The 19,470-nt window shown below is 38.4% G+C and overlaps 1 protein-coding gene across 2 annotated transcripts in view; it reads right to left on the reverse strand.

The window, feature by feature from the left end:
* Positions 1 to 3,638: 3,638 nt before the first annotated feature.
* Positions 3,639 to 19,470, reverse strand: part of PAX3 (paired box 3) — a 74,814-nt gene continuing 58,982 nt past the window's right edge. For both annotated transcript variants that reach the window (XM_036388362.1, XM_036388363.1), the window contains exons 6-9: positions 18,134 to 18,299; positions 16,834 to 17,048; positions 5,799 to 6,045; positions 3,639 to 5,271 (exon numbers count right to left, since the gene is read on the reverse strand). In XM_036388362.1, the coding sequence (XP_036244255.1) occupies positions 5,237 to 5,271; positions 5,799 to 6,045; positions 16,834 to 17,048; positions 18,134 to 18,299 (663 nt within the window). In that variant the 3' untranslated portion in view covers positions 3,639 to 5,236. The remainder of the gene's footprint in view (positions 5,272 to 5,798; positions 6,046 to 16,833; positions 17,049 to 18,133; positions 18,300 to 19,470) is intronic.

Consider the following 19,470-nt stretch of genomic DNA (forward strand, 5'->3'; position numbering starts at 1 on the left):
AGTCTGTGAGGAAAAAAATTGGATAATTGTTCAGAGCCATGAGAAGAACTGAGACCATAATTGTGTACAGCATAAGCAAAGATACCCATGTGAGCACTGAAAGGAGGGGAGTGTGGGGAGAAACAAGTAGCTTAACATTTGGTTATGGCCTAAGGGACAAACTTTGCTGAGGATGAAGACACTGAATGGTTAATAAAGCTTCTGAACTGTTTCCAATTCTCAGACAAGGAAGCAATAGTTCCGCTCTTACCAGCAACTGCTCTTTCATATTTGTGTATCAAGCTGGCTTTATTAAATTATTCAGCAAAGGTCAAATGTGATGTGTCTTCCTAGTTTTATTATGATTTTTCATGACATTGCCTGAGTAGCTGAATAATAAACAGTGCATGTCAAAATGTTGCAGTGCCCAAGCTGTCCACAGCCACCCTGGGTTAATCAGCCACTGGTTCTGAGGCCATGTAAATGCACTAAGCAAAGATTTAAACTCTGTGTGAAAACTGCAAAGTATTTTTGTGGGAATCACGATGGCAAAACAGAGCCAAACACTAGCACTGTGTACACATCCTGATTTTGAAGCCTGTTTGTATGATAAATACCTGTAAGTTTTTCAACCTGACTAATCCTCTAGCTGTGGCATTTTGCTCCCCAAGACTGATGAGAATTTCCCAGCCTGTGATGAGCTGCCCAGAAGTGCTGGGACTGAAAATCTGACATGCCAAATGGCCTCTTACCTGCAATGACCACAGAAGCAGACTGCAAGTTTTATTATTTTACAATAGACAAATATCTTGAACAGCTTCAAATCAACTCACATGCTTCTTTGAATAACCCTAGGACTCTCCAGTTGCTCCAGGGAATATCTAGATGTTATTGGAAAAGTGAAAATAAATTTAAAATGGGATTCTAATCAGGATTCAGGTTTCCTTCCAATTAAGCAGAACATTGAAGTGAGCAATACAAAAAAGTTTATAAATTCAAGCTGTTCCAGGTTTCTGATGGTCGCATTGATATTGCCTTAAATTAATTTCTTATTTCATAAAAAGGTATCTTCTAGTAATCCACTTTATAAACTTTAAGGCCAGAAAACTTTATGGATAGCAAATGCTGAGAATGTTCATGGTTACTAAAACAGCAAAAATGTATGCTTTACACATCAGCAGTAACCAGAGATAATGCATTTCTTAAATGTGCGAGAATAAAGCACAGAATTGAGACATAACAAATAGTTTACATGCTGCTGTCCGCCATACTTCTGAGAAATGCAGACATCCTTGCTACCAAAAAATATTAGTAGCATGTGATAATTTGGGTTGGGGTTTGGAATTGCAAAGTTAAGCAGCTTTATATTTTTTCATTACTTTTGGAGATACAGAACTCTAGCCAGATATTTTGTGTTTGAATTTGCACAGACCTTAACCTAGGAATTAAAAACCTAACTCTAATACCACATAGGTGCAGAAACAGATTTCTGAGGACACAGAACCTGTTGGACAATCAGCTATTTTCAGTGAAGATTTGTAGATTGGGATAGGCATTTTGTGCCTTTCAAAGTAGCCCAGAAAGATACACTTCAACAGCATTTGTTATTTGGATGGAGACTTTTGAGCAATACTGAGCAGAAAACCCTGTGAGATCATTGGAGAAAAATGTTTCTTTCTAGCTTTTATTTAATCAAGAAATACTGAAATATCTAGGGAAAAGGATAATAGGTGTCATTAAAAATTAGTCTTTTCCTAACTCATTCATTAATGCCTGCATAAAGGAATAGCAAGAGATACTAAAGTATGGCAAAGTGCATATACTGGGTATTATGATGGGAGTAGAAGTCATTTTTAGATAAAGGAAGACTTAATAATAAATTTAAAATCATGGTTGTGACACAAAGAAAAAATTTTTTTATGAAAACCTGTCTCTCAAAGCTTCCAATTGTAATGAGATGACAGTTAGTTAAGCAGCTGTGGTGATTTATTTCCATCTTGTAAAATATGCACACTCACACGCAGAAAAATAAGAGGAGGGACCCTGAGACCTGCCCTTTCTGCACTCATAAGTGAGTGGTTCTTGGACTCTATTGCTGTGAGCACATTCCTCCCAACTTTTGCATGGCTTTTCTGTCAAATGCAATATCCATATCAGGCTCATTCCCCTTTGACTTTCTGAGCATTCAGGATTCATATCCCAGAAGCTCATGTGGTTCCCAAGAACTTCTTCAGTCTTGACAGTGATAACAAGAATGGATCAACAGCATCCCAAGTTATCCTTATAGCTCTGTCAAAGATTTCTGCAGCACATAATAAACCAAGATACTGCTCAGTCTCTCTGCCCAGGCTCCTCCCCTCCCATGACAAGAGCTCCTCCCAGTTCTCCATTGCATGGCTTGACTGTAAGAATGGGTGATTTTCAAAGAATCATAGAATGGTTGAGGTTGGAAGGGACCTTAAAGATTATCCAGTTCCAACCCCCCACCATGGGCAGGGACAGGGCCTTTCCTCCCTATCTCTCGTTTCCAATCTCTCCTGCTCTGCATTAGGCTCTCACACAGGAAAGTGCTTGGGGCACCCTTGAGAAGAGGATGGAGCAGCTAAAATGCCCAAAATTCCCTAATGTGAGGTCAGTGGAGCACCTCAGTGGGATTGAGGGAATGGGGAGAAATCACAGCTCGCCCGGCCCTGCAGCTGCTGGAACAGAAAGGAAGGTGACATTTTTCAATCACCCTGTGACAAGGGTACACTCCTCTTGGGAAGGAGCACCCGGTTCCAAACTGTGCAAGCAAGTAGGATTCTATCCAGTGGTTTACAGAAAAGGGATTACAAGTGGGAGATAGTTTACATGGCCTGTGCAGCAAGGACGTGAGGCCCCTGCCAAGGGCCAAGTCCTGGGAAGCAACATTGAAAAAAATCAGAAGAAAAGAAGTTTGGAGAAGGGAATACGTGTTAATAAGAGAGTTTTAAATTTCACTTTTCTCAGAAGTTAAAAAGTGTATCAGAGAAACAGAAACTGGAAAGGAAAAAAAGAAATCTCTTCTCCATTTTTAATGTCCCTCTGTTCAAGAAGTGTATTCCTTCCTTTTCCAATGGAAGTGGGCTAGACTCAAAAGAACAAAATAAAAATAAAATGCACACCGAAAAAAAGGCAGAAAGAAATTAAAGGTGGTTACATCCCCTACAAAATAGTGAGGAAATTAAATGCTCACCAAGCCTAGGGTAAGTAAAATTCCCTTGCACACTGATTTGGCACTAAAATTTACTCCACCCATTTTGAAGGGTCTTCTCCATGTTACAAGCAGTTTGTGTGTAGGCCTATTAAAAAATTCTTGAAGCTTCTAAGGAAAAAAAATATAATTTAGGACAGATACCACCCATAACAGATTACAAATTCCCTGCATTTTCTGAAGCCATCCCAGTTGCCCTGCTTGTGCTGAGTTTAAACCTATGATATTTCATTTTGAATGCATGGTAAGGGCTTTTCCCTTGTTGGAAAGAGGTACTGCTGGTACCCACGGCACTCAGAAAATGCAAAGTTTATTATCTCACACACAGAGTTCCACGTGGCACACAAGCAGCACCTGGGCACAGAGGCTGCCCAAGCCCCCCCAGCCCAGGATGTGTGCAGAATACACTCATATAATGAACACAGGCTGCATCGAAGATAACATGGTTTATTTCTTCATGATATTCAGATTAAAATGTATCAATGTATTTATCACAATACTACATTTTAGGACAAAATCATCAGTGCTTTGAAAGTCTTCATAATGTTTATTCATTATAAATAGTAAATATTTACTGAACTTTTTACATGAAAGACATTTGTTTTTTGTTTTCTTTTTTTTATTTTTTTTTGTTTGTTTGGGTTTTTCTTTTTTTTACAACACATTTTGTTGTAGAGGCTGCAACACAAAGATAATATTTCATGTTTCCATTACCCTTAAGACCGTTGTGTGAACTAACCTCTGTACTGAACCTAGTCTAACTCACTACTTCATAGTCCTTAACTCTAAAAGGAATGTATTTGTGTTCTGCCTCCCTCTTTGTTCCAAGAATAGAGAGAAATAAATAATCCCACCTTCCATCGTCCTCTTCCTCTCAACATCACAAAACACAAATTTATTGACATTCTAAAATGTCACGATGCAAACTTCTTGTAAACCTTGGTTCCTATAATTATACTGTCTATATTGGATATTGCTGTATAATTTAAACAGATGTCTCAAATACAGGTCCATCTCTGTCTGTGTCCTGTACAGCACTAAAAAACATGTAAACGTAATTTCTTCCTATTGTTTCCTGAAGATGACCTTTAAATCATGATTAGCAAGCTGGATTTCAGTAATCCAGCAGACTGCAACATTTCTGTATTTTATCATCAGGAATTATGCACTGCAAAAATAAAAGTACCTGCAAAAATATAGTTCTGATTCTATATCTATGACTTTGGATGATCCCAAAGTTTGTGTGAGGTACACAGTATTGCACATTGCTAGGCAGTTATGAAAAATCAGTCGCGTTGTTGGTGGTGTTTTTTGTCTCCCATATTTGTTTAAAAAGGTAAAACACACTGGGAAAACATATACAAAAAGGTAAAATCTGGGTTTCATGTTACACAAGATCTCCTCTCTTAGTAAAGCCAAACCTGTGAGTGACATTTATTGACAAGGTGATTACAAAGCACAGCAGGGTAACCAATGAGTTGCTCAGGAAGTCTTTCACACTTATCCAGCTTCCTAGGGACAGGTGACATTTCCTCTTGATGACAATTTCCAGTGTGTACAGTGAGAGGCTCTTCCAACCTTGCTTCAGAAACTAAGCTGTTTTAAAGTTAGACTAAAGTCAGCACTGGATGTCAGATGAGTCAGAGTACACAGAGCTCAACTGCTCTAAGTTTAGTTTCAAAATGTTCCATTTGTCCCAATCAATGCACATTAATTTCAACAACAACAAAAAAATGGAATGTTTGCCAGGCTGTGATGTTAAATACTGCTCTGTTTTGTATACCCACTCATAATGAAGCATGTCACATTTATTCATTATTGCTTTTGGCCTTTGTCTTCTGTATAGCTTTGTCCAGCCTTCAAAAGTCTACTAAAAGCTATGACTGGAGAGAATATAACAAGCTTGTTTCTCTCAGTGGGACTGCCCCAGTTTAGGCTGCACTGTGTTGAGAAGATCCCTCATATCCAAGCCTTGGAGTGAGACCGGAAAACAAGACCAGCTTTAACTTGAAGTGGACAGTTCATTTATGCAATATCTGGCTTCAGATAATGAAAGGCACCTGCAAAAAAGCAAAAGAAGCTTTTTAAGTCATGCTGTGACAACCTCACAGCATGGGGCCATGCCAACTACAGGTTGACAATGTCATATTTAATACTGATGTATCAAAGGAAAGGGACTAATATTTTTATTCCTAGGACAAGTTTGACAAAACTCTATGTATCTGGGATTATATACTGTAATGATTCTTGAGCTGACCTCATTAAGAACATGTGTTTCTAATAGTGGAATGCCAGCGGTTATTTCATTTTGGACAACTCTTATGTTTTACCTAATGGCAATCAGGTTTCATGTCTCAACAATTAATAACATCAAGATGTTGTTGACATCACTTAAGAAAATAATTATGCAGCAGAAATCCTGCTCGAACAATCAGCTATCTCACCAGTGCATGGCTTTGAGGAGAAGTAGCAGTGAGCCCTGAGGATCTCTGCTCAGAACTCCCTTCCTCACAGACAGACAGACAGCCAGCCAGCTCAGGCTGTGGACAGCTGGGTGCCCTTCCCAGTGCCCATGTGCCATACTCACTTTGGCCGTACTGGCCGTACTGGTAGCCCGTGACGGGGTCCATGCTGTATCCCGTGGTGCTGTAGGTTGGTGGGCAGTAGGACTGGGAGGTGGGCAGGCTGTCTAAGCTCTTCATGTGCTCTAACCTCTGGCTGCAGCTGGCTGACACAGTGGTGGTGGGCTCCAGGCCCCCAGTTAGAGGGGACAGGGCATAATCAGTTTGGGGCTGGTGAGGCACACCACCGTGGTTAGTCAGGAGTCCCATTACCTAGAAAGCAGAAAAATAGAAAGAGTTAAAATAGATTAAGAACTCCATTGCTTACAGAACCACAGAAGTTCTCAAATCTATAATTTGATTTCCTAAACCAGGTAGACTTGATACTTGAACTGTGCTTTGAGTAGCTAATCCCAAGAGGAAGTAGAATTTGGTTGCATCATCCCCCAAAAGAAAATCTGATGGCTAGCAAGCAATAAGAAGCAATACTGGGGCAAATAAGGAATCATTTTTTTTTAACTTTTATGGTTTTAGAGTGCCTGATCCCAGCCCCAGCTGGGAGTTCTGCAGATGTTTATAAGAGAACAAAAAGAGAACAAAGTTTAACCATAATGTCCTGCATGATCTACAAACATAAAAAGCTGTGAAAAAGCTCACACAATTTTCCTCTCCAAGATCAGCAACGATTACAGTGAAATCAGTTTGGAGCATATCCCAGTAGCACTACTGGTGGAATTAACAAAGAACACCACAGAATCCTGATGTTCTGGGGTAGGCAAAGGGGCAGAGCAGCTGTACCCCCACTGCTGCATGCCCTGTTTGCTGTAAAGAAGTGAATGTGCCAGAGTAAAGTGCTGGTTATAACACCGGTTATTGATTCCAACATCTGAGTTAGAGGACACAACAGAAAGGCTCAGGCACTCCAGAGCAACTTCAAGTCAGCTGTGACTCCTTTATTAAACTGCTTCTACAGGGACAGTTACGAAATCAGTAGCTGAAAAGAGTTTACTGGAAAATACATGCTTGTGCCTATAAAAGCCCAGCCCCCCCAGGCCATCATTTCCAGTAGAAGAGCAAGAAATAATTTCAAAAGCATCTGCATTTTCAAGCACAGAACTACAGAGAAAAGTTCTTGTTGTTCAAAAATCTCTCCCACTACAAGTTGGTGAACATTTCCTCTCCTGGTACACCACTGTAGAACATTTTGAAAATAAGTGTATGACTGAGATTTGCTTACTTTTTGCTGAAATAAATTGCAGTTCAGAGCCTGACAAGCATTCTGCAGCTTCTAATAGATGGGTGACATACAACTTTTGCCAAAACTGCATATTGTGATAATTTACAGGCTCTTCTTGCTCCAAAAAGGCATTACAATTATCTGACATGTGCTATTTGATAATCATTTTGCTTTGCATCAATTCTTGCCATAAACTAAAGAGAGTTTTTTTACAAATGGAGTCTATATTTTATAGACTAAATTAAACCTCATTAAAACCAGATCTGTTTCCTGAGGTTCTGATGCTCCTCCTGAAATTTTACTTATTTTCCATCACAAACTAAAAAGCATTGTTATTGCAGGGAGCTTATGTTTCCAGCTTTGAGTTGTTTGCTTTTTTTGTTGGTTTGGGGTTTTTTCTTAATAAACAGATGAAACAAGGTCCAGATATAGTGATTTAGGTGGGAAAGAAGACGTGTCCAGTTTTTACACATCTGATTAGGAAAAGAACAAGAGGTAGAAACAGAGTAGCTCAGAAAGAGAAACTCAGATCCCTGCATTGAAAACACAAAATCTGTTTGCATCAAATACACCCAGGATATCTCACTGGAAAAAAAATGCTGAGAAAGAAGTTCAGTTACTGCATATAGCACTGGAATGTTCACTTTTGATTCACTGGGCTGAAAAACATGAGTTTAACCAGTGGTATTAGCTGAATGTTTCACACACTGAAGTATGCATGCAAAAACAAATTCCAAATTATATGCAATGACTGCGCTCAGATATTGAAATCTTACAACTTTTAAAAGTTTTTTTATAAACTTTTGTTTATAAAAACAAGATTAATTTGGATTTAGCATGTAAGATATTTTCCATTTAACTCAACAAATACATTCAATGCCCAAAAGTTGTTAAAATATAATAATTTTGGTTAATAAATAACAATAAATATATAAATAATAATTAATAATAATAAAAGATAATTGTTGTTGTTAATAATAAAAAACTCTGAAATCACCACAGATTGAAAAATAATGTTATCTGTACATCATTTTGTGCCAAAACTCCCAAAAAGTTGAAAATACTCAGCTCTCAAGTTTTTGTTCTAAAAATTCGTTGTGAAAACTTCAAAATTTCTATTATTTTAGCAATTTCTGTTTCAGAAATTCCAAGTATTTTTCTTATAACTTTGGAATTTGATATGGTCCAAAATATAGCATGCTTAATGACCTGACATGCATCAGCAGGAGACAGCATTAGAACCTATGTAAATTCAGGTTATATTAATCCTTGTCCTTTGAAATTAACACTAGAAGAGTTAAAAGAGAAAGAACTAAAAAAAAAAAAAAAAAAAAAAAAAAGGATAACTTAAACATTTAAACATTTACATTGAAAATTACTACTTTGGGAAATATTTATGTTGGCAGGAGTATAATGGTTTTGACTACAGTTTAAATTGCACAGGGGTTTATCAGAAATCTCAAGTGCACAACCCTTTCCATTGCCGTGCAGGGCCAGTGTGACACCGATATTTGCAGGACTTCCCCACGTTTTGTTCCAAGTTCAAGAGCAGAAAGAAGGGGCTGGGCTGAGCTCCCCATGTCCCGGGGGAGCTCCTCTCTGCCTCAGGGCTCTCACATCACTGCCTTGGCTGCCAGCACTTTTAGAACCAATTGCTAATTTGGGTAAATAACTATTTTACCAACTGCAGATTTCAACTAGAGGTTTGTTTTAATTTAATGTTTTCAATAGAATAAAACCCAAAACAAAATTATTTGGACTTTGCCAGCAAAAAGAGTGAGCTCAAAAACTTTCGGATTGGAAGCTATTTTAAAATTGGAGATTTGTCTTGGAATTTAAACCCGGGTCCATACAGAATCTCAAATGCCACTCAAACACCATTAGCAACTCTATTTGGATTGAAATTTCTTTCCTTTGACAAAATGAAAATTAGCATTTAGTGAGATTTACTTCAACTTTTTTTTTTAATTAGAAAATAATTAGGCAAAATTTTATTAAGTGGACATGCACCTAGTAAATATTCTGGAGCTGAACTGACTGAGCTGTCTGTCTCTGAGCTGGAGAAAACTGAAGTCTGAACAGTAACCAAGTTCCCAGAAATATCTTCCTCAGAGGCCTTCAGAATCATCCTGCAGTTGATTAGTATCTAAATAATTCGATTTTTGGTCATGTCTGTTTTGAAAGCTCCAAGGGAAGTAGCCTCAGGGCAGGAGTCTTTGCTACGGTATGTGCCATGACCTTCTCACCCATACAAGGAGTTACAGGAAGGGCATGGCTAACTTTCACCTAATCAATTAGAAATCCATTAACGGGCCATGTCTGCAAGATGCTCAGCACCCTCAGCTTAGCTGCACAGGAGACACACAAGGATCTGGACTTTGCAGCTCACATCTTCTGTGGGTATGAAGCAGAATAGTTCTAAGGTAGGATTGCTTTATAATAGTTAAGGTAGAAAATAAAGTTATTCAATCTCTATACCATCCAAATTACTGGAAAATATGTGCTTCCTTTTAAATCACTTTGGGAAAGCTAAATTAGTAATTATGAGCCTCACTGACCCAGAATCCAAGGGCTGAGCTAACACCCCATTAAAGTGATACAATAACTATTCTAGTAGTTTTAGAGTAGAACTACCATAAATGCAAAAAACAAAATCAAATTTAAGTTTTTTAGCTACATATGTTTTGTTCTCACCTTTTACAAAACACACACAGGAAGGTTAAGGCACAGTCTTTGTGCTTATACAATAAAATACAATATATAATTGATGAAATCACTCCATTTGAAAACAAAGGTGACATTAGGAATAAGCAAACAGAACACAGTGGACTGCTACAACCAAAGTCTGCAGAGAAGTTTTTAGAACACATCTGAAGCAACTTAAAATATTCAGTAGGACAAATCCCTTGCTGGTGGAGTCAGCACAGAATCACCAGCTGAGGGTACCATCAAGAAAGAGAACTGGAGGGATGAAAGCCTTAAAGGCATGAACACAATGTCTGGTCCATTATCAGCTGCTGGAAAATACTTCTATTATCACCAAAATAAGGGCCATTAAACTAAAAAAAAAAGCTTATTTTATTGAAATGAAACATTCTGGCTGTTAACATGGTTAGTATTTGAGAATGTAGGACCCTCCATAGGCACAATAAAATTCTCATATGTTTTAATTCATTTACGCATGCTTGCGTTTAATATGCTTTGTGACCATGCCTGCAATTAATATGATTTATGAGAAAAGAACATGTGCAATATTTTTTTGGGTACAGTGATACTATTTTTCCCCTCCTGTGAATGAAAGATTTAATGAAACAGCTCAAGGAAAATGGTTGGCAGTTAACATATTAAGTTGAACTGACAGAACCATGAGTAAACTTTAGCACAGTTAATGATATCCTCTTATCTGACCCTGACACATTTGCAGCATGTAATTTACAGAAGCTCTGTCCAGGGAATCTTGACAAATGCTCCTAACGATGTCAGGGCAATGTTCCATTCTAATGTAAAACAGATGTGGGTCAGATACCCTCATTCATCACTAACACTGAAAATTTTAAACTCCTTCCGAGATGAATGGCATTACCTGCTGTTAGCTCTCTTCACTGTAGAGAAATCTCTCAAAAAACAAAATATTGCACAAGAAAGAACACAAAAAGGATTGCTATCACTCACTATAATGAGAGATTTTAGAGGATTAATTAAAGTTAATTAGCTATATGGATTTATAGCTATAGGATCCTAGAACCACACTGCTGATCCCTTTTATATATATAATATTTCTATTGAACACAAGAAACCTGACAGAAAGCAATTTTTTGCCAGACGGCAAGAGCTGGCAACCACATACTTGGTTAATGAAAATTAGAGCAAAGGTACTGACTTTGGGCATTGATGATCTGACCCTCTCATCAATGAGACATGATACTGATTTCACACCACCAGGTATCACTGATACCTACACTGAATTAGAGAAGGTACACTGATCCTCATATAGGATCATTAAGAGGATAACTTGATTCTTTCATCAAATACATTTTTACCTACAGATAATTGCCAATTTTCAACACATTATTACAGTCTGTCACAAAACTCATGTCTTTTTAAAGTGCTATATCACAGAGTTCCAGAACTTGGTAACATCACTAAAATAATTCTAAGATCAGCTAATTCTTGAGCCCCTGAAAAAAACCAAAGATCACTGAAAAGGCAAAACAAAGCTCAAAGATGAACATATAATTTATGAATATATAAGCATATCTATGCAATTAAACATCTCCCAGCTTTTTCAGGCAGCCCCAGAGACTGGAGTCTCGTGACTTTAAATGCTCAACTATGGCAATATTACTCAAAAGAATTCAAAACAAGCCTAAATTTGGTATTAGGTTGCTCCTTTCCTGTGAACTCTCCTCCTCCCACCTTCTATTCATCCCCAAACACAAAAGAAGGATTCTGGCTATTATGAACGCCAACCCAGCTGTCACTAGCTCAGCTATCACACACCTTCCCTCAACAACTGGGATATATGGATTTGTTATGGCTGAAAGCAAAACTAACCAAAAGAAAAAAGTTAAGGTGGGCATTCAAAAAGATACAGCTTAAACAGTCACCTGTTTATTTTTTCTGCTATATTAATGTATTTAGTAAATATGTTATTTAAAAATGTATACTTATATAAAATATTCTATATATTATAGAAAATATGAGTATATTTGCAAAATAAATAATACTTGTAGTTATTTTTACTCAGTAACAACTACAATACTATTAAATCTCATCTATTTTACTCAGAGAAACAAAAAATAATTAACCCCATTATCCAAACTTTAAAAAAAGAAAAAAGAACAAAAACTTGTGTTCATGAAGATTATATCATGTGAATTAACTTTCTTACGAAGGAATCCATGCCTTGTCTCATGTTCTTGAGTCATTAAGCAAAGAGCTCTCAAAGCCAAGTGCATCGTGCCAAAGATCTTCAATGAGCTTCTCATTGCTGTGGGACTTGAACCCAAATGAAATGTTTTTGTGGGCAACCAGCTCAAGGTAATCCAACAGAAGGTATGGGGAAAGTATAATGAATTAATAGTTGCTTTTTTTCCCCTGCTCTTGTCCCTCTTAATGAGGGAATGAAAATTTTTAGCCCTGGTTCCTGTGCCTCCCCTAAAAACAGAGTTAACAAGACAATATGAACATATCTAACTGATTCGACAGCTGCCATCGGTTCCATACATCAGGTTAATGAAAACCAAGTGCTCTCAAAGAGTTAAGAGAAGCCCAGTGCCTGAGATCCACCTCACCAAAAGGAGTTACAGGGTAACTCTTAAACTCAGGCAGTGAAATGTTTTGACAGTAGAAGAAAGAAACCTTGAAAGAGCTTGCCTCTTTACTACTGTTCAAGGAAAAGTTTGGGATTTTCTTATCAAGATTATTCCTGAGCTCCAGGTAATGGCATGAAACTGCAAACTTTGTTAAAGACTGTTATGATCTCCTACACAGCCAATTCAATATTCAATCCACTTCCCATTTTCAAACTGCAGCCTTTAAAGCTACGGGTTTGATTCAATTATGGGGGGGAGAAGGCAAGGAAGAGGAAACAGTAGATCTGAGAAGTTTTCTAGAGGGCAAGGAGGAAAAACAATTATGCCTAGCAGGAGACAGGTTACACATGTTTGTTCTTTTCCTAGTAAAATCTTAAAACTGAAATGCTGTTTAAGGCTGGATTATCCTACAGGTTAAGTATCCTACAAGTTAAATACAGGAAGCACACAAAATCACAAAGCAGCAATCCCAGCAGAGTATTGCTGCTCCACCTGGATCCACAGCAGCCAGAGCAGCACTCTCCAAACCAGCAAACTGCCTGACCTGGTGTAGGCAAACTCTGCTGCTCTGACACTAATAAAAAGCACATGAGGAGGTCAGGGGATGCTGATGTACACTGGAAAAGCCTTTTTCCTTATCTTAAATGAAGCAGTTCAAAATACTGATATCCTGTCTTTAAAACAATCTGCCCTTCACCAAGACCATACACCTGCAGGTGGGAGACAAATGTTTCTGCAGTCACTGCTCTGCTTCACAGCAAAAAGCCAGTGATGGCCACTAATCATAAAGTGCCATGCCAATCCAAAAGCATGTTTAAGTCCTGTGTACATACATTAACATCCAGATATGCTATCCCCTCATAATTCTGAGTTAAAAAACATTTGTTAAAAGAAAATTCACTGAGCAACTAAAACCCGATTTGAAAAGGAAATACAATATTGCCATAAATGTATTCATGACAGGCAAGAAGCTGCATAATAGGCATAGAAAACATAAAAATATGCAATTTACATATATTACACACTAATAATCTCTTTTCTGACATTATATTTAAAGAGCCCTGGCTGAGATGGCATGCTTGCAGTTGAGTTGCTTTTTCATGAAATACAAACACTCCAGGCTGCCATCTCCCCAAGACATTAATCCCTGACTGTTTCCAGCAAAAGTCAACCCATTGCATGCCTGCAAGACAGAGGTTCTCTCACCACATCCAGGTAGTAATAAATAAACCAGATGAGCAAGGAGAATAATCAGTCATCTGAAGGGTATCTGCAAATCTTGTCTTGACGTTAAAAAGTATTAAACAAGGTGGAATCCTTTCTGTTCTCTTATTCTTAAACAAGATCAACAACTTTTCAACACCCAGCTTGCAAGACACGTATGTAATGGAGCGTTTTTCTTCCTAGAACTGAGAAATACAATCCCTTCTCATGCCAAAATTCAAGGGTAAAACAATAAAAATAAAATAACATCACCCTAGGTGTCTCTGCTTATCTTCTACCTTCACCAGTGTTTGCCTTAAACACCATATTTGTCCATCATATTAAAGAAAAAAGTTAGAACCATTGGATGGAGCTTTATTTCCTCTGTAGAATGGTTCCATTCTACAGAGAAAATAAAGCTTCCCTGGTGTCTTTGTGTCAGACCCCCATTTGTAATAAATCGATGACGAAGAGGAGAGAGAGGTTTAAGTCTGCTAAGAATATGATCCTGTGTATCTTAGTATTAGATTTTGTTGTATCTTAGTATTAGATTTTGTTGTGTATGTTTAAGGATGGGGTTTTTTAATCACAAAATATTATCTGGGCTTCAGACAAAAGCCCCCCCCTTCCCCCTCCCTACTTCAGTCACCACAAATTCAGCTTTAGACTCAGTTTTTCAGGAGCACTTGCCAGCAAGAGACACATGGATGGGTGGAAACATTATGTTAATTGCTCACACACCCAGATTTATTGTGGTCAAAAATGCACAGGCTAGTAAATAGACCCTCTCTCTTTCTCATCTAAATTCCATGCACGCAGGCAGGGCAGTGCAACATGCCCACTCAGCAGGAAAACTCCTGTTTCCCTTTTTCATGAAACCCCAAATGCAGAGCTGGCTTTCAACTTTACCTTACCTCAGCCTCCCTTCCAGCACCTCAGGAAGAGCCCTGAGGAAGCATGGAGAGGGGATGCTCAGTGACACACCCCACAACTAAGGACATTTCACACACCAACATTGTGACCAGCAGCTCAGGCTCCTTTGGGCATCAAGAGTTTCACTGGTTTGCTACAGTCCCACAAATTGTTGCACACAATTTACATGTTTCAGGCTGTATTACTGCATTATATAAAAACAAAATCTGAATGTGTCACTTTATACATCTCTACATTTTATGCATGTCTCTAACTCATTGTTTAGGCACCAAAACTGATATAGAGGAGTTGTTGGCAATGCCACATGAATTCAGTTCTGGGTTTTTCATTTGTTTGTTTGATGGGAAGATTTTTAACATTTGTTGAAGATAATCATTTAGTTGCCAAGAAGTTGCTCCAAATCTAAATGGATATAAGTAATCTCCTCTATGCACTGAGCAATGAAAGCATGATGTCAACTTTAAAGGGATCAGCATCCCCTAAACCTAGCTGTACCTGTTGGTAGAGCTGCTGGACACAGCCAGACGTGCTAAGCACTGGGTTAGAAAAAGGCTTCAGAAGTCTAAGGAAAACAAATAAACAAACTATAAAACAACAGAAGTCTTCTAGGGTAAAGACAGAGCTAGGTGTAAAAAAGTGCAGAATCCCCTTTTGATTACATCAAACCTCAAATCAGCAAGACTTTGGCAGGAGGAGACCTGGCCTCACATTTTTGTCCCATTTCACCCAGCCATCACAAGATTTCTTTACTGTTGTTGTGCTCCACTTCTATGTCACAGACAATAAAAGCTTTGTGAAAGGGGAAAAAAAGAGATCACATTTTCCATAGCCAGAACCAACACACATTTAAACTGACACTAACAACTACCTTTTATGGATTAACATTGAAAACCAGATAGATAATTATGTCAAAAATTTGGAAGCCTTGCACACTATGAAACTAGCCATTAAAAAAAAAAAGAAACAACTAATATAATGTCATGGATTTTGTTGAAGTTTGCATTTAGAAATCAGAATTCTTTCAAACAAAATCTATTCAAGTCTTGTTGGAAGTACATCCGTTTGTTTTTCTGTTGGCATTTTTTTCCTGAGGTTTCAAGCCATGAAGTTTTGTACCACACTCCATGCTATAGGAATCTGTGAATCTTAATTACATTTACCGTTACAAAAAAGGGTTTATGAACTTTTGCCTTTGGGCAAAAATGTTTATTTCATTGCCTTTGTTATTCATTCTTTTCAACTCCAGAGCCTTTGAACTTTTCAGCTGCACAGAGTTATCACCGTTGCACAGGAACCAGGAACTGCACTCCCGAGATGCAAACCACAAGTTGAAGAAAACGAAGGAGGCAAAGATATACGAGTCGTTATTTTGGCCACCCTTTGTGCCATTAAAATCTCATTTTCTGCCTATTAGAATGCCCTCTCCCTGCTTAGGCAGTGGTGATAGTCAGTGATTAGTGTGTAATTGAGTATAATTGTCTTTTCACTTTTCATTTGTGTCATTCTGAGCTTCTCCCTGTTTTTCTAACCACTGAGAGGAAAAAAGGGTAGAAAGCAGATAAAGCTGTTAAAACTCTCACTTTCAGCCCTGAAGAGATTCCTGATTGTAATTATAGATTGCATCTTCTTTGTGACTCCTCAGAATTTAGTGGACATCTCTTTCCAAGCACCTGGGCAAAGCTCTTGCTAATAAAATAAACTACCATCTATTCAAGCTTTAACTAATAATGTCAGCTTCAGACAGATGCCATGTGTAAGAAAATTTAACCAATCTTTTGACACTCAATTATCAAGGCGATTTATTAACCTGATTTCCTTAAAAGAGCTCACGCAAATTAGAAAAACAATTATGGTATTCATGCATTTATATATTGCCAAAGAGCAGTAATACTTCTAATTTATGTATTTATAACTCGATTACAGCTCATCTCAATACACATTTCTCAGTCCTTGGAACTCTTCTCATGCAACTCACCCATAATTTTCCTGGACAACTTGGTAAAATCTTGATGATGTTATTTTAATGAGATATTTTATTCACAGAAAAAATACAAGCTCTGTTTTCTGTACCTAGCCATGGATCTTCAGGAGAAGAGCAGTGCATTACAAATGCTTGACAACTGGATGCAAATATGAAGTCTGCATGATTCCATTATAAATCAGTTGAAATTAAATATAAGCTATGACTCTTTATTCAGCCAGTAAGAGGAAAAAAATTAAAAAAAAAAGGAAACTAGCAAACTGAAATCATGTGGCTTATATAAAGAATACATTATGGTTTAAATTTGGCAATTCATTATACTGTGGCCTGAGGGAATAGACTCTTTGGTTCTGGTATACAGCAAATCCTCTGTCTGAAAACACAGGACTGACCTGAGGTGAGAGGCCATTGCCAATGGCAGGGTTCATGGGATTGGAGGGCCCGGACGGAGGCACAAAGCTGTCTGTATAGCTGGAAAATCCATGCCTGGTGCTGGGCAGGCAATAGGCAGAGCTGCTCTCGGGGTTCGAAGGGAGGCTGCTTTGGTGTACAGTGCTTGGAGGGAGAGGCTGAGGTCTATGGACGGTACTGCTTGGATCAGACACGGCTGGAAGCAGAAGAAATATGTTGATATGTTTTCCTCCTTTATTCTGGCATAATAAGTTCATTATGTGAAGCTCAGCTTAAGAGAACTGCATCAAAACCTGCATCTAAATACTGGTTAAGTAGAAAAATAAATCTATAATTTTGTTAGATATTTAACCAGCCTGTGAATTTACACAAAAATTCTTAAACAGACTGTAAATACCATAACAAGAGGAATGCGGTTTTCAGACAACCCTTAGTGAGCACATATTGTCAGCAATATCTTTTTAATATGTCTATATATAAAAATAAAGGAAAATATTTATTTACTTATAGGACCAGCTTTCCCCTCCTGCTCACAGCTCAGAAATCCCACCACGGTTTGTATCAAGTCAAGCAATGGACAGGAGAAGCCCTGGGCTTTGAAAAATTCCCTCAATTAGAACCTCCACTGAGAGTTAGGATCTAAATCTCAAGGATGAAGCAATAAGAGGACACAAATTATTTTATAAAATCTCACTCATAAGGTTTTTATTTAATACTAAAATCTAACAAAGCCTAGATTTGAGGGTCTGTTCCCTCCCACTCAAATCCATCGCAAGTTCACAGAATTTCTGATAACATTAAGAAAAATTGAGATTGAGACTGGTTACTGACTGATTTGAAACAAGGTGGTCTGAATAGCTGTTTTTTCCACCCCCAGATAAATATTCAGAGTATTTACACAAGTTCCAATGCTCCATCAATGATAGTCACAACAAAGACAGAGTGCACATGTCCCCTACATCACACCAGACACTTCCAGCAAAGGAGGCCAGTGCAGTGGCAGGACAGGGATGAGTGTCCATCACTTTACCAAAGCTGCATGTCTGCTGGGCAGAAGGTGATTATTTCTCTGGAGAGCACCCTTCCCATGGAGCCACCCCTTTCTTGCAGCAAAACATATCTCAGTTCTTACATGCCTAAAATAAACAGGCTTGCAGGATCCTGCCTGAGTCAGACCCTAAATTAGCCAACTCATTAGAAAAGAAAATATTTCTACAGTGGATGAGCACAGGAAACCCCCCCAATAACACTATTTTAACAAGTATCTGTGGGCTACTGTACCTTGGGGTATGGAGGTGGGTTGGTAGGAGGGCTCAGAGAGCTGGTACGTTGGCAAAGTCGGCATGGCACTGGGTGGGAATCCTCCAGGGATCAGATGGTTGAAAGCCATCAGTTGGTTGGCTCCTGCCTGCTTCCTCCATCTGGCACGACGATTACTAAACCAGACCTGCAAATGTTTTAAACATGAACATTTCATTTCTGCACATTTAGTACAGATGTATCAGAAATAATGGCATTGCATTTCAAACATGGGCAGTGTCTGAGATGAGAGATGCAGAAGATGCACACTGAACTCAGTACTCCTAGACAAGAAAGTTACCCTTGGCACACATTTCCATGGTCCAACAGATTCAACACAGGAATTCTGATCCCTGGTTTCCTCTCAGATTCAGCCTCTCCTGAGAAAAAAAGCTGTCTACTCTTTCAAGCTTTAGTGGTTTTAATCACTATCATTACTGTGCCAGATTTAATGACAAAGTGGAAACCTCTCCATTTAATCTAAGTGCCAGCCAAAGCTATTTCATCTGTACTGTATTGTCTTTAAGTTGCTGACAAGTTAGTGGCATCACTTAATGCACTGTTAGAAGGTGCACATACTTATATATTGGGATAATATATTGCCCTAATGATCAACAGAACTTCAAGCTTTTAATTAGAAAAATACAAGCCCCATGTACAAAATACACAAATCCCTCCCAGCAAGTTTTCATGTGTTCACATATGCACAAAACAGTAGGTCAGAACTTCAGTACTAGATTAGCATTTCAGAACCACTTTGAAATCCGTTCCCAGGACAGCACACCAACCAGATGGGGTTTGAACTGTGGGACATTTTAGCTATAAATCTGCTTTTCTTCACATCATTCTCAGTTTGTGTTTTAAGCTTTCCGAGGCTTGGATAGTTCTTACTACATCCAAGATACAAAGAGGCAAGACATCACAAATGCAGACATAATAGGAATTGCAAAACACATTAATTGTTAATTTTGATATTTTAACAATTCCACACATCACGAATTGGAAGGGCAAAGAGTGCAGGAGTGCCTGGAAAAGGCACATTGCCTTGTTGTGGGGTCAGAGCAGGCTCCTGATGACAGCTCTCAACTCCATGGTGGAGCACTGAGGGAAAGAATGGTTGGTTCAGGTAACAGAGACTGCACACATTTGTAACCAAGCAGCCAGTTGCTAATAATCCTACACCCTGAAGCAGCTGTGGTGCTCATCTACCGATACAATTCATTAGATAAGACCTCAACTGAGTATTAATACCTGATAAAGTAGATCTGCACAGCCTGTAAGGCAGCCTGGCCTGAAAGCCACTGAGGCACGTTAGCTGA

The sequence above is a fragment of the Molothrus ater genome, chromosome 10, assembly GCF_012460135.2.
Source record: "Molothrus ater isolate BHLD 08-10-18 breed brown headed cowbird chromosome 10, BPBGC_Mater_1.1, whole genome shotgun sequence".
NCBI classification, from domain to species: Eukaryota; Metazoa; Chordata; class Aves; order Passeriformes; family Icteridae; genus Molothrus; species Molothrus ater.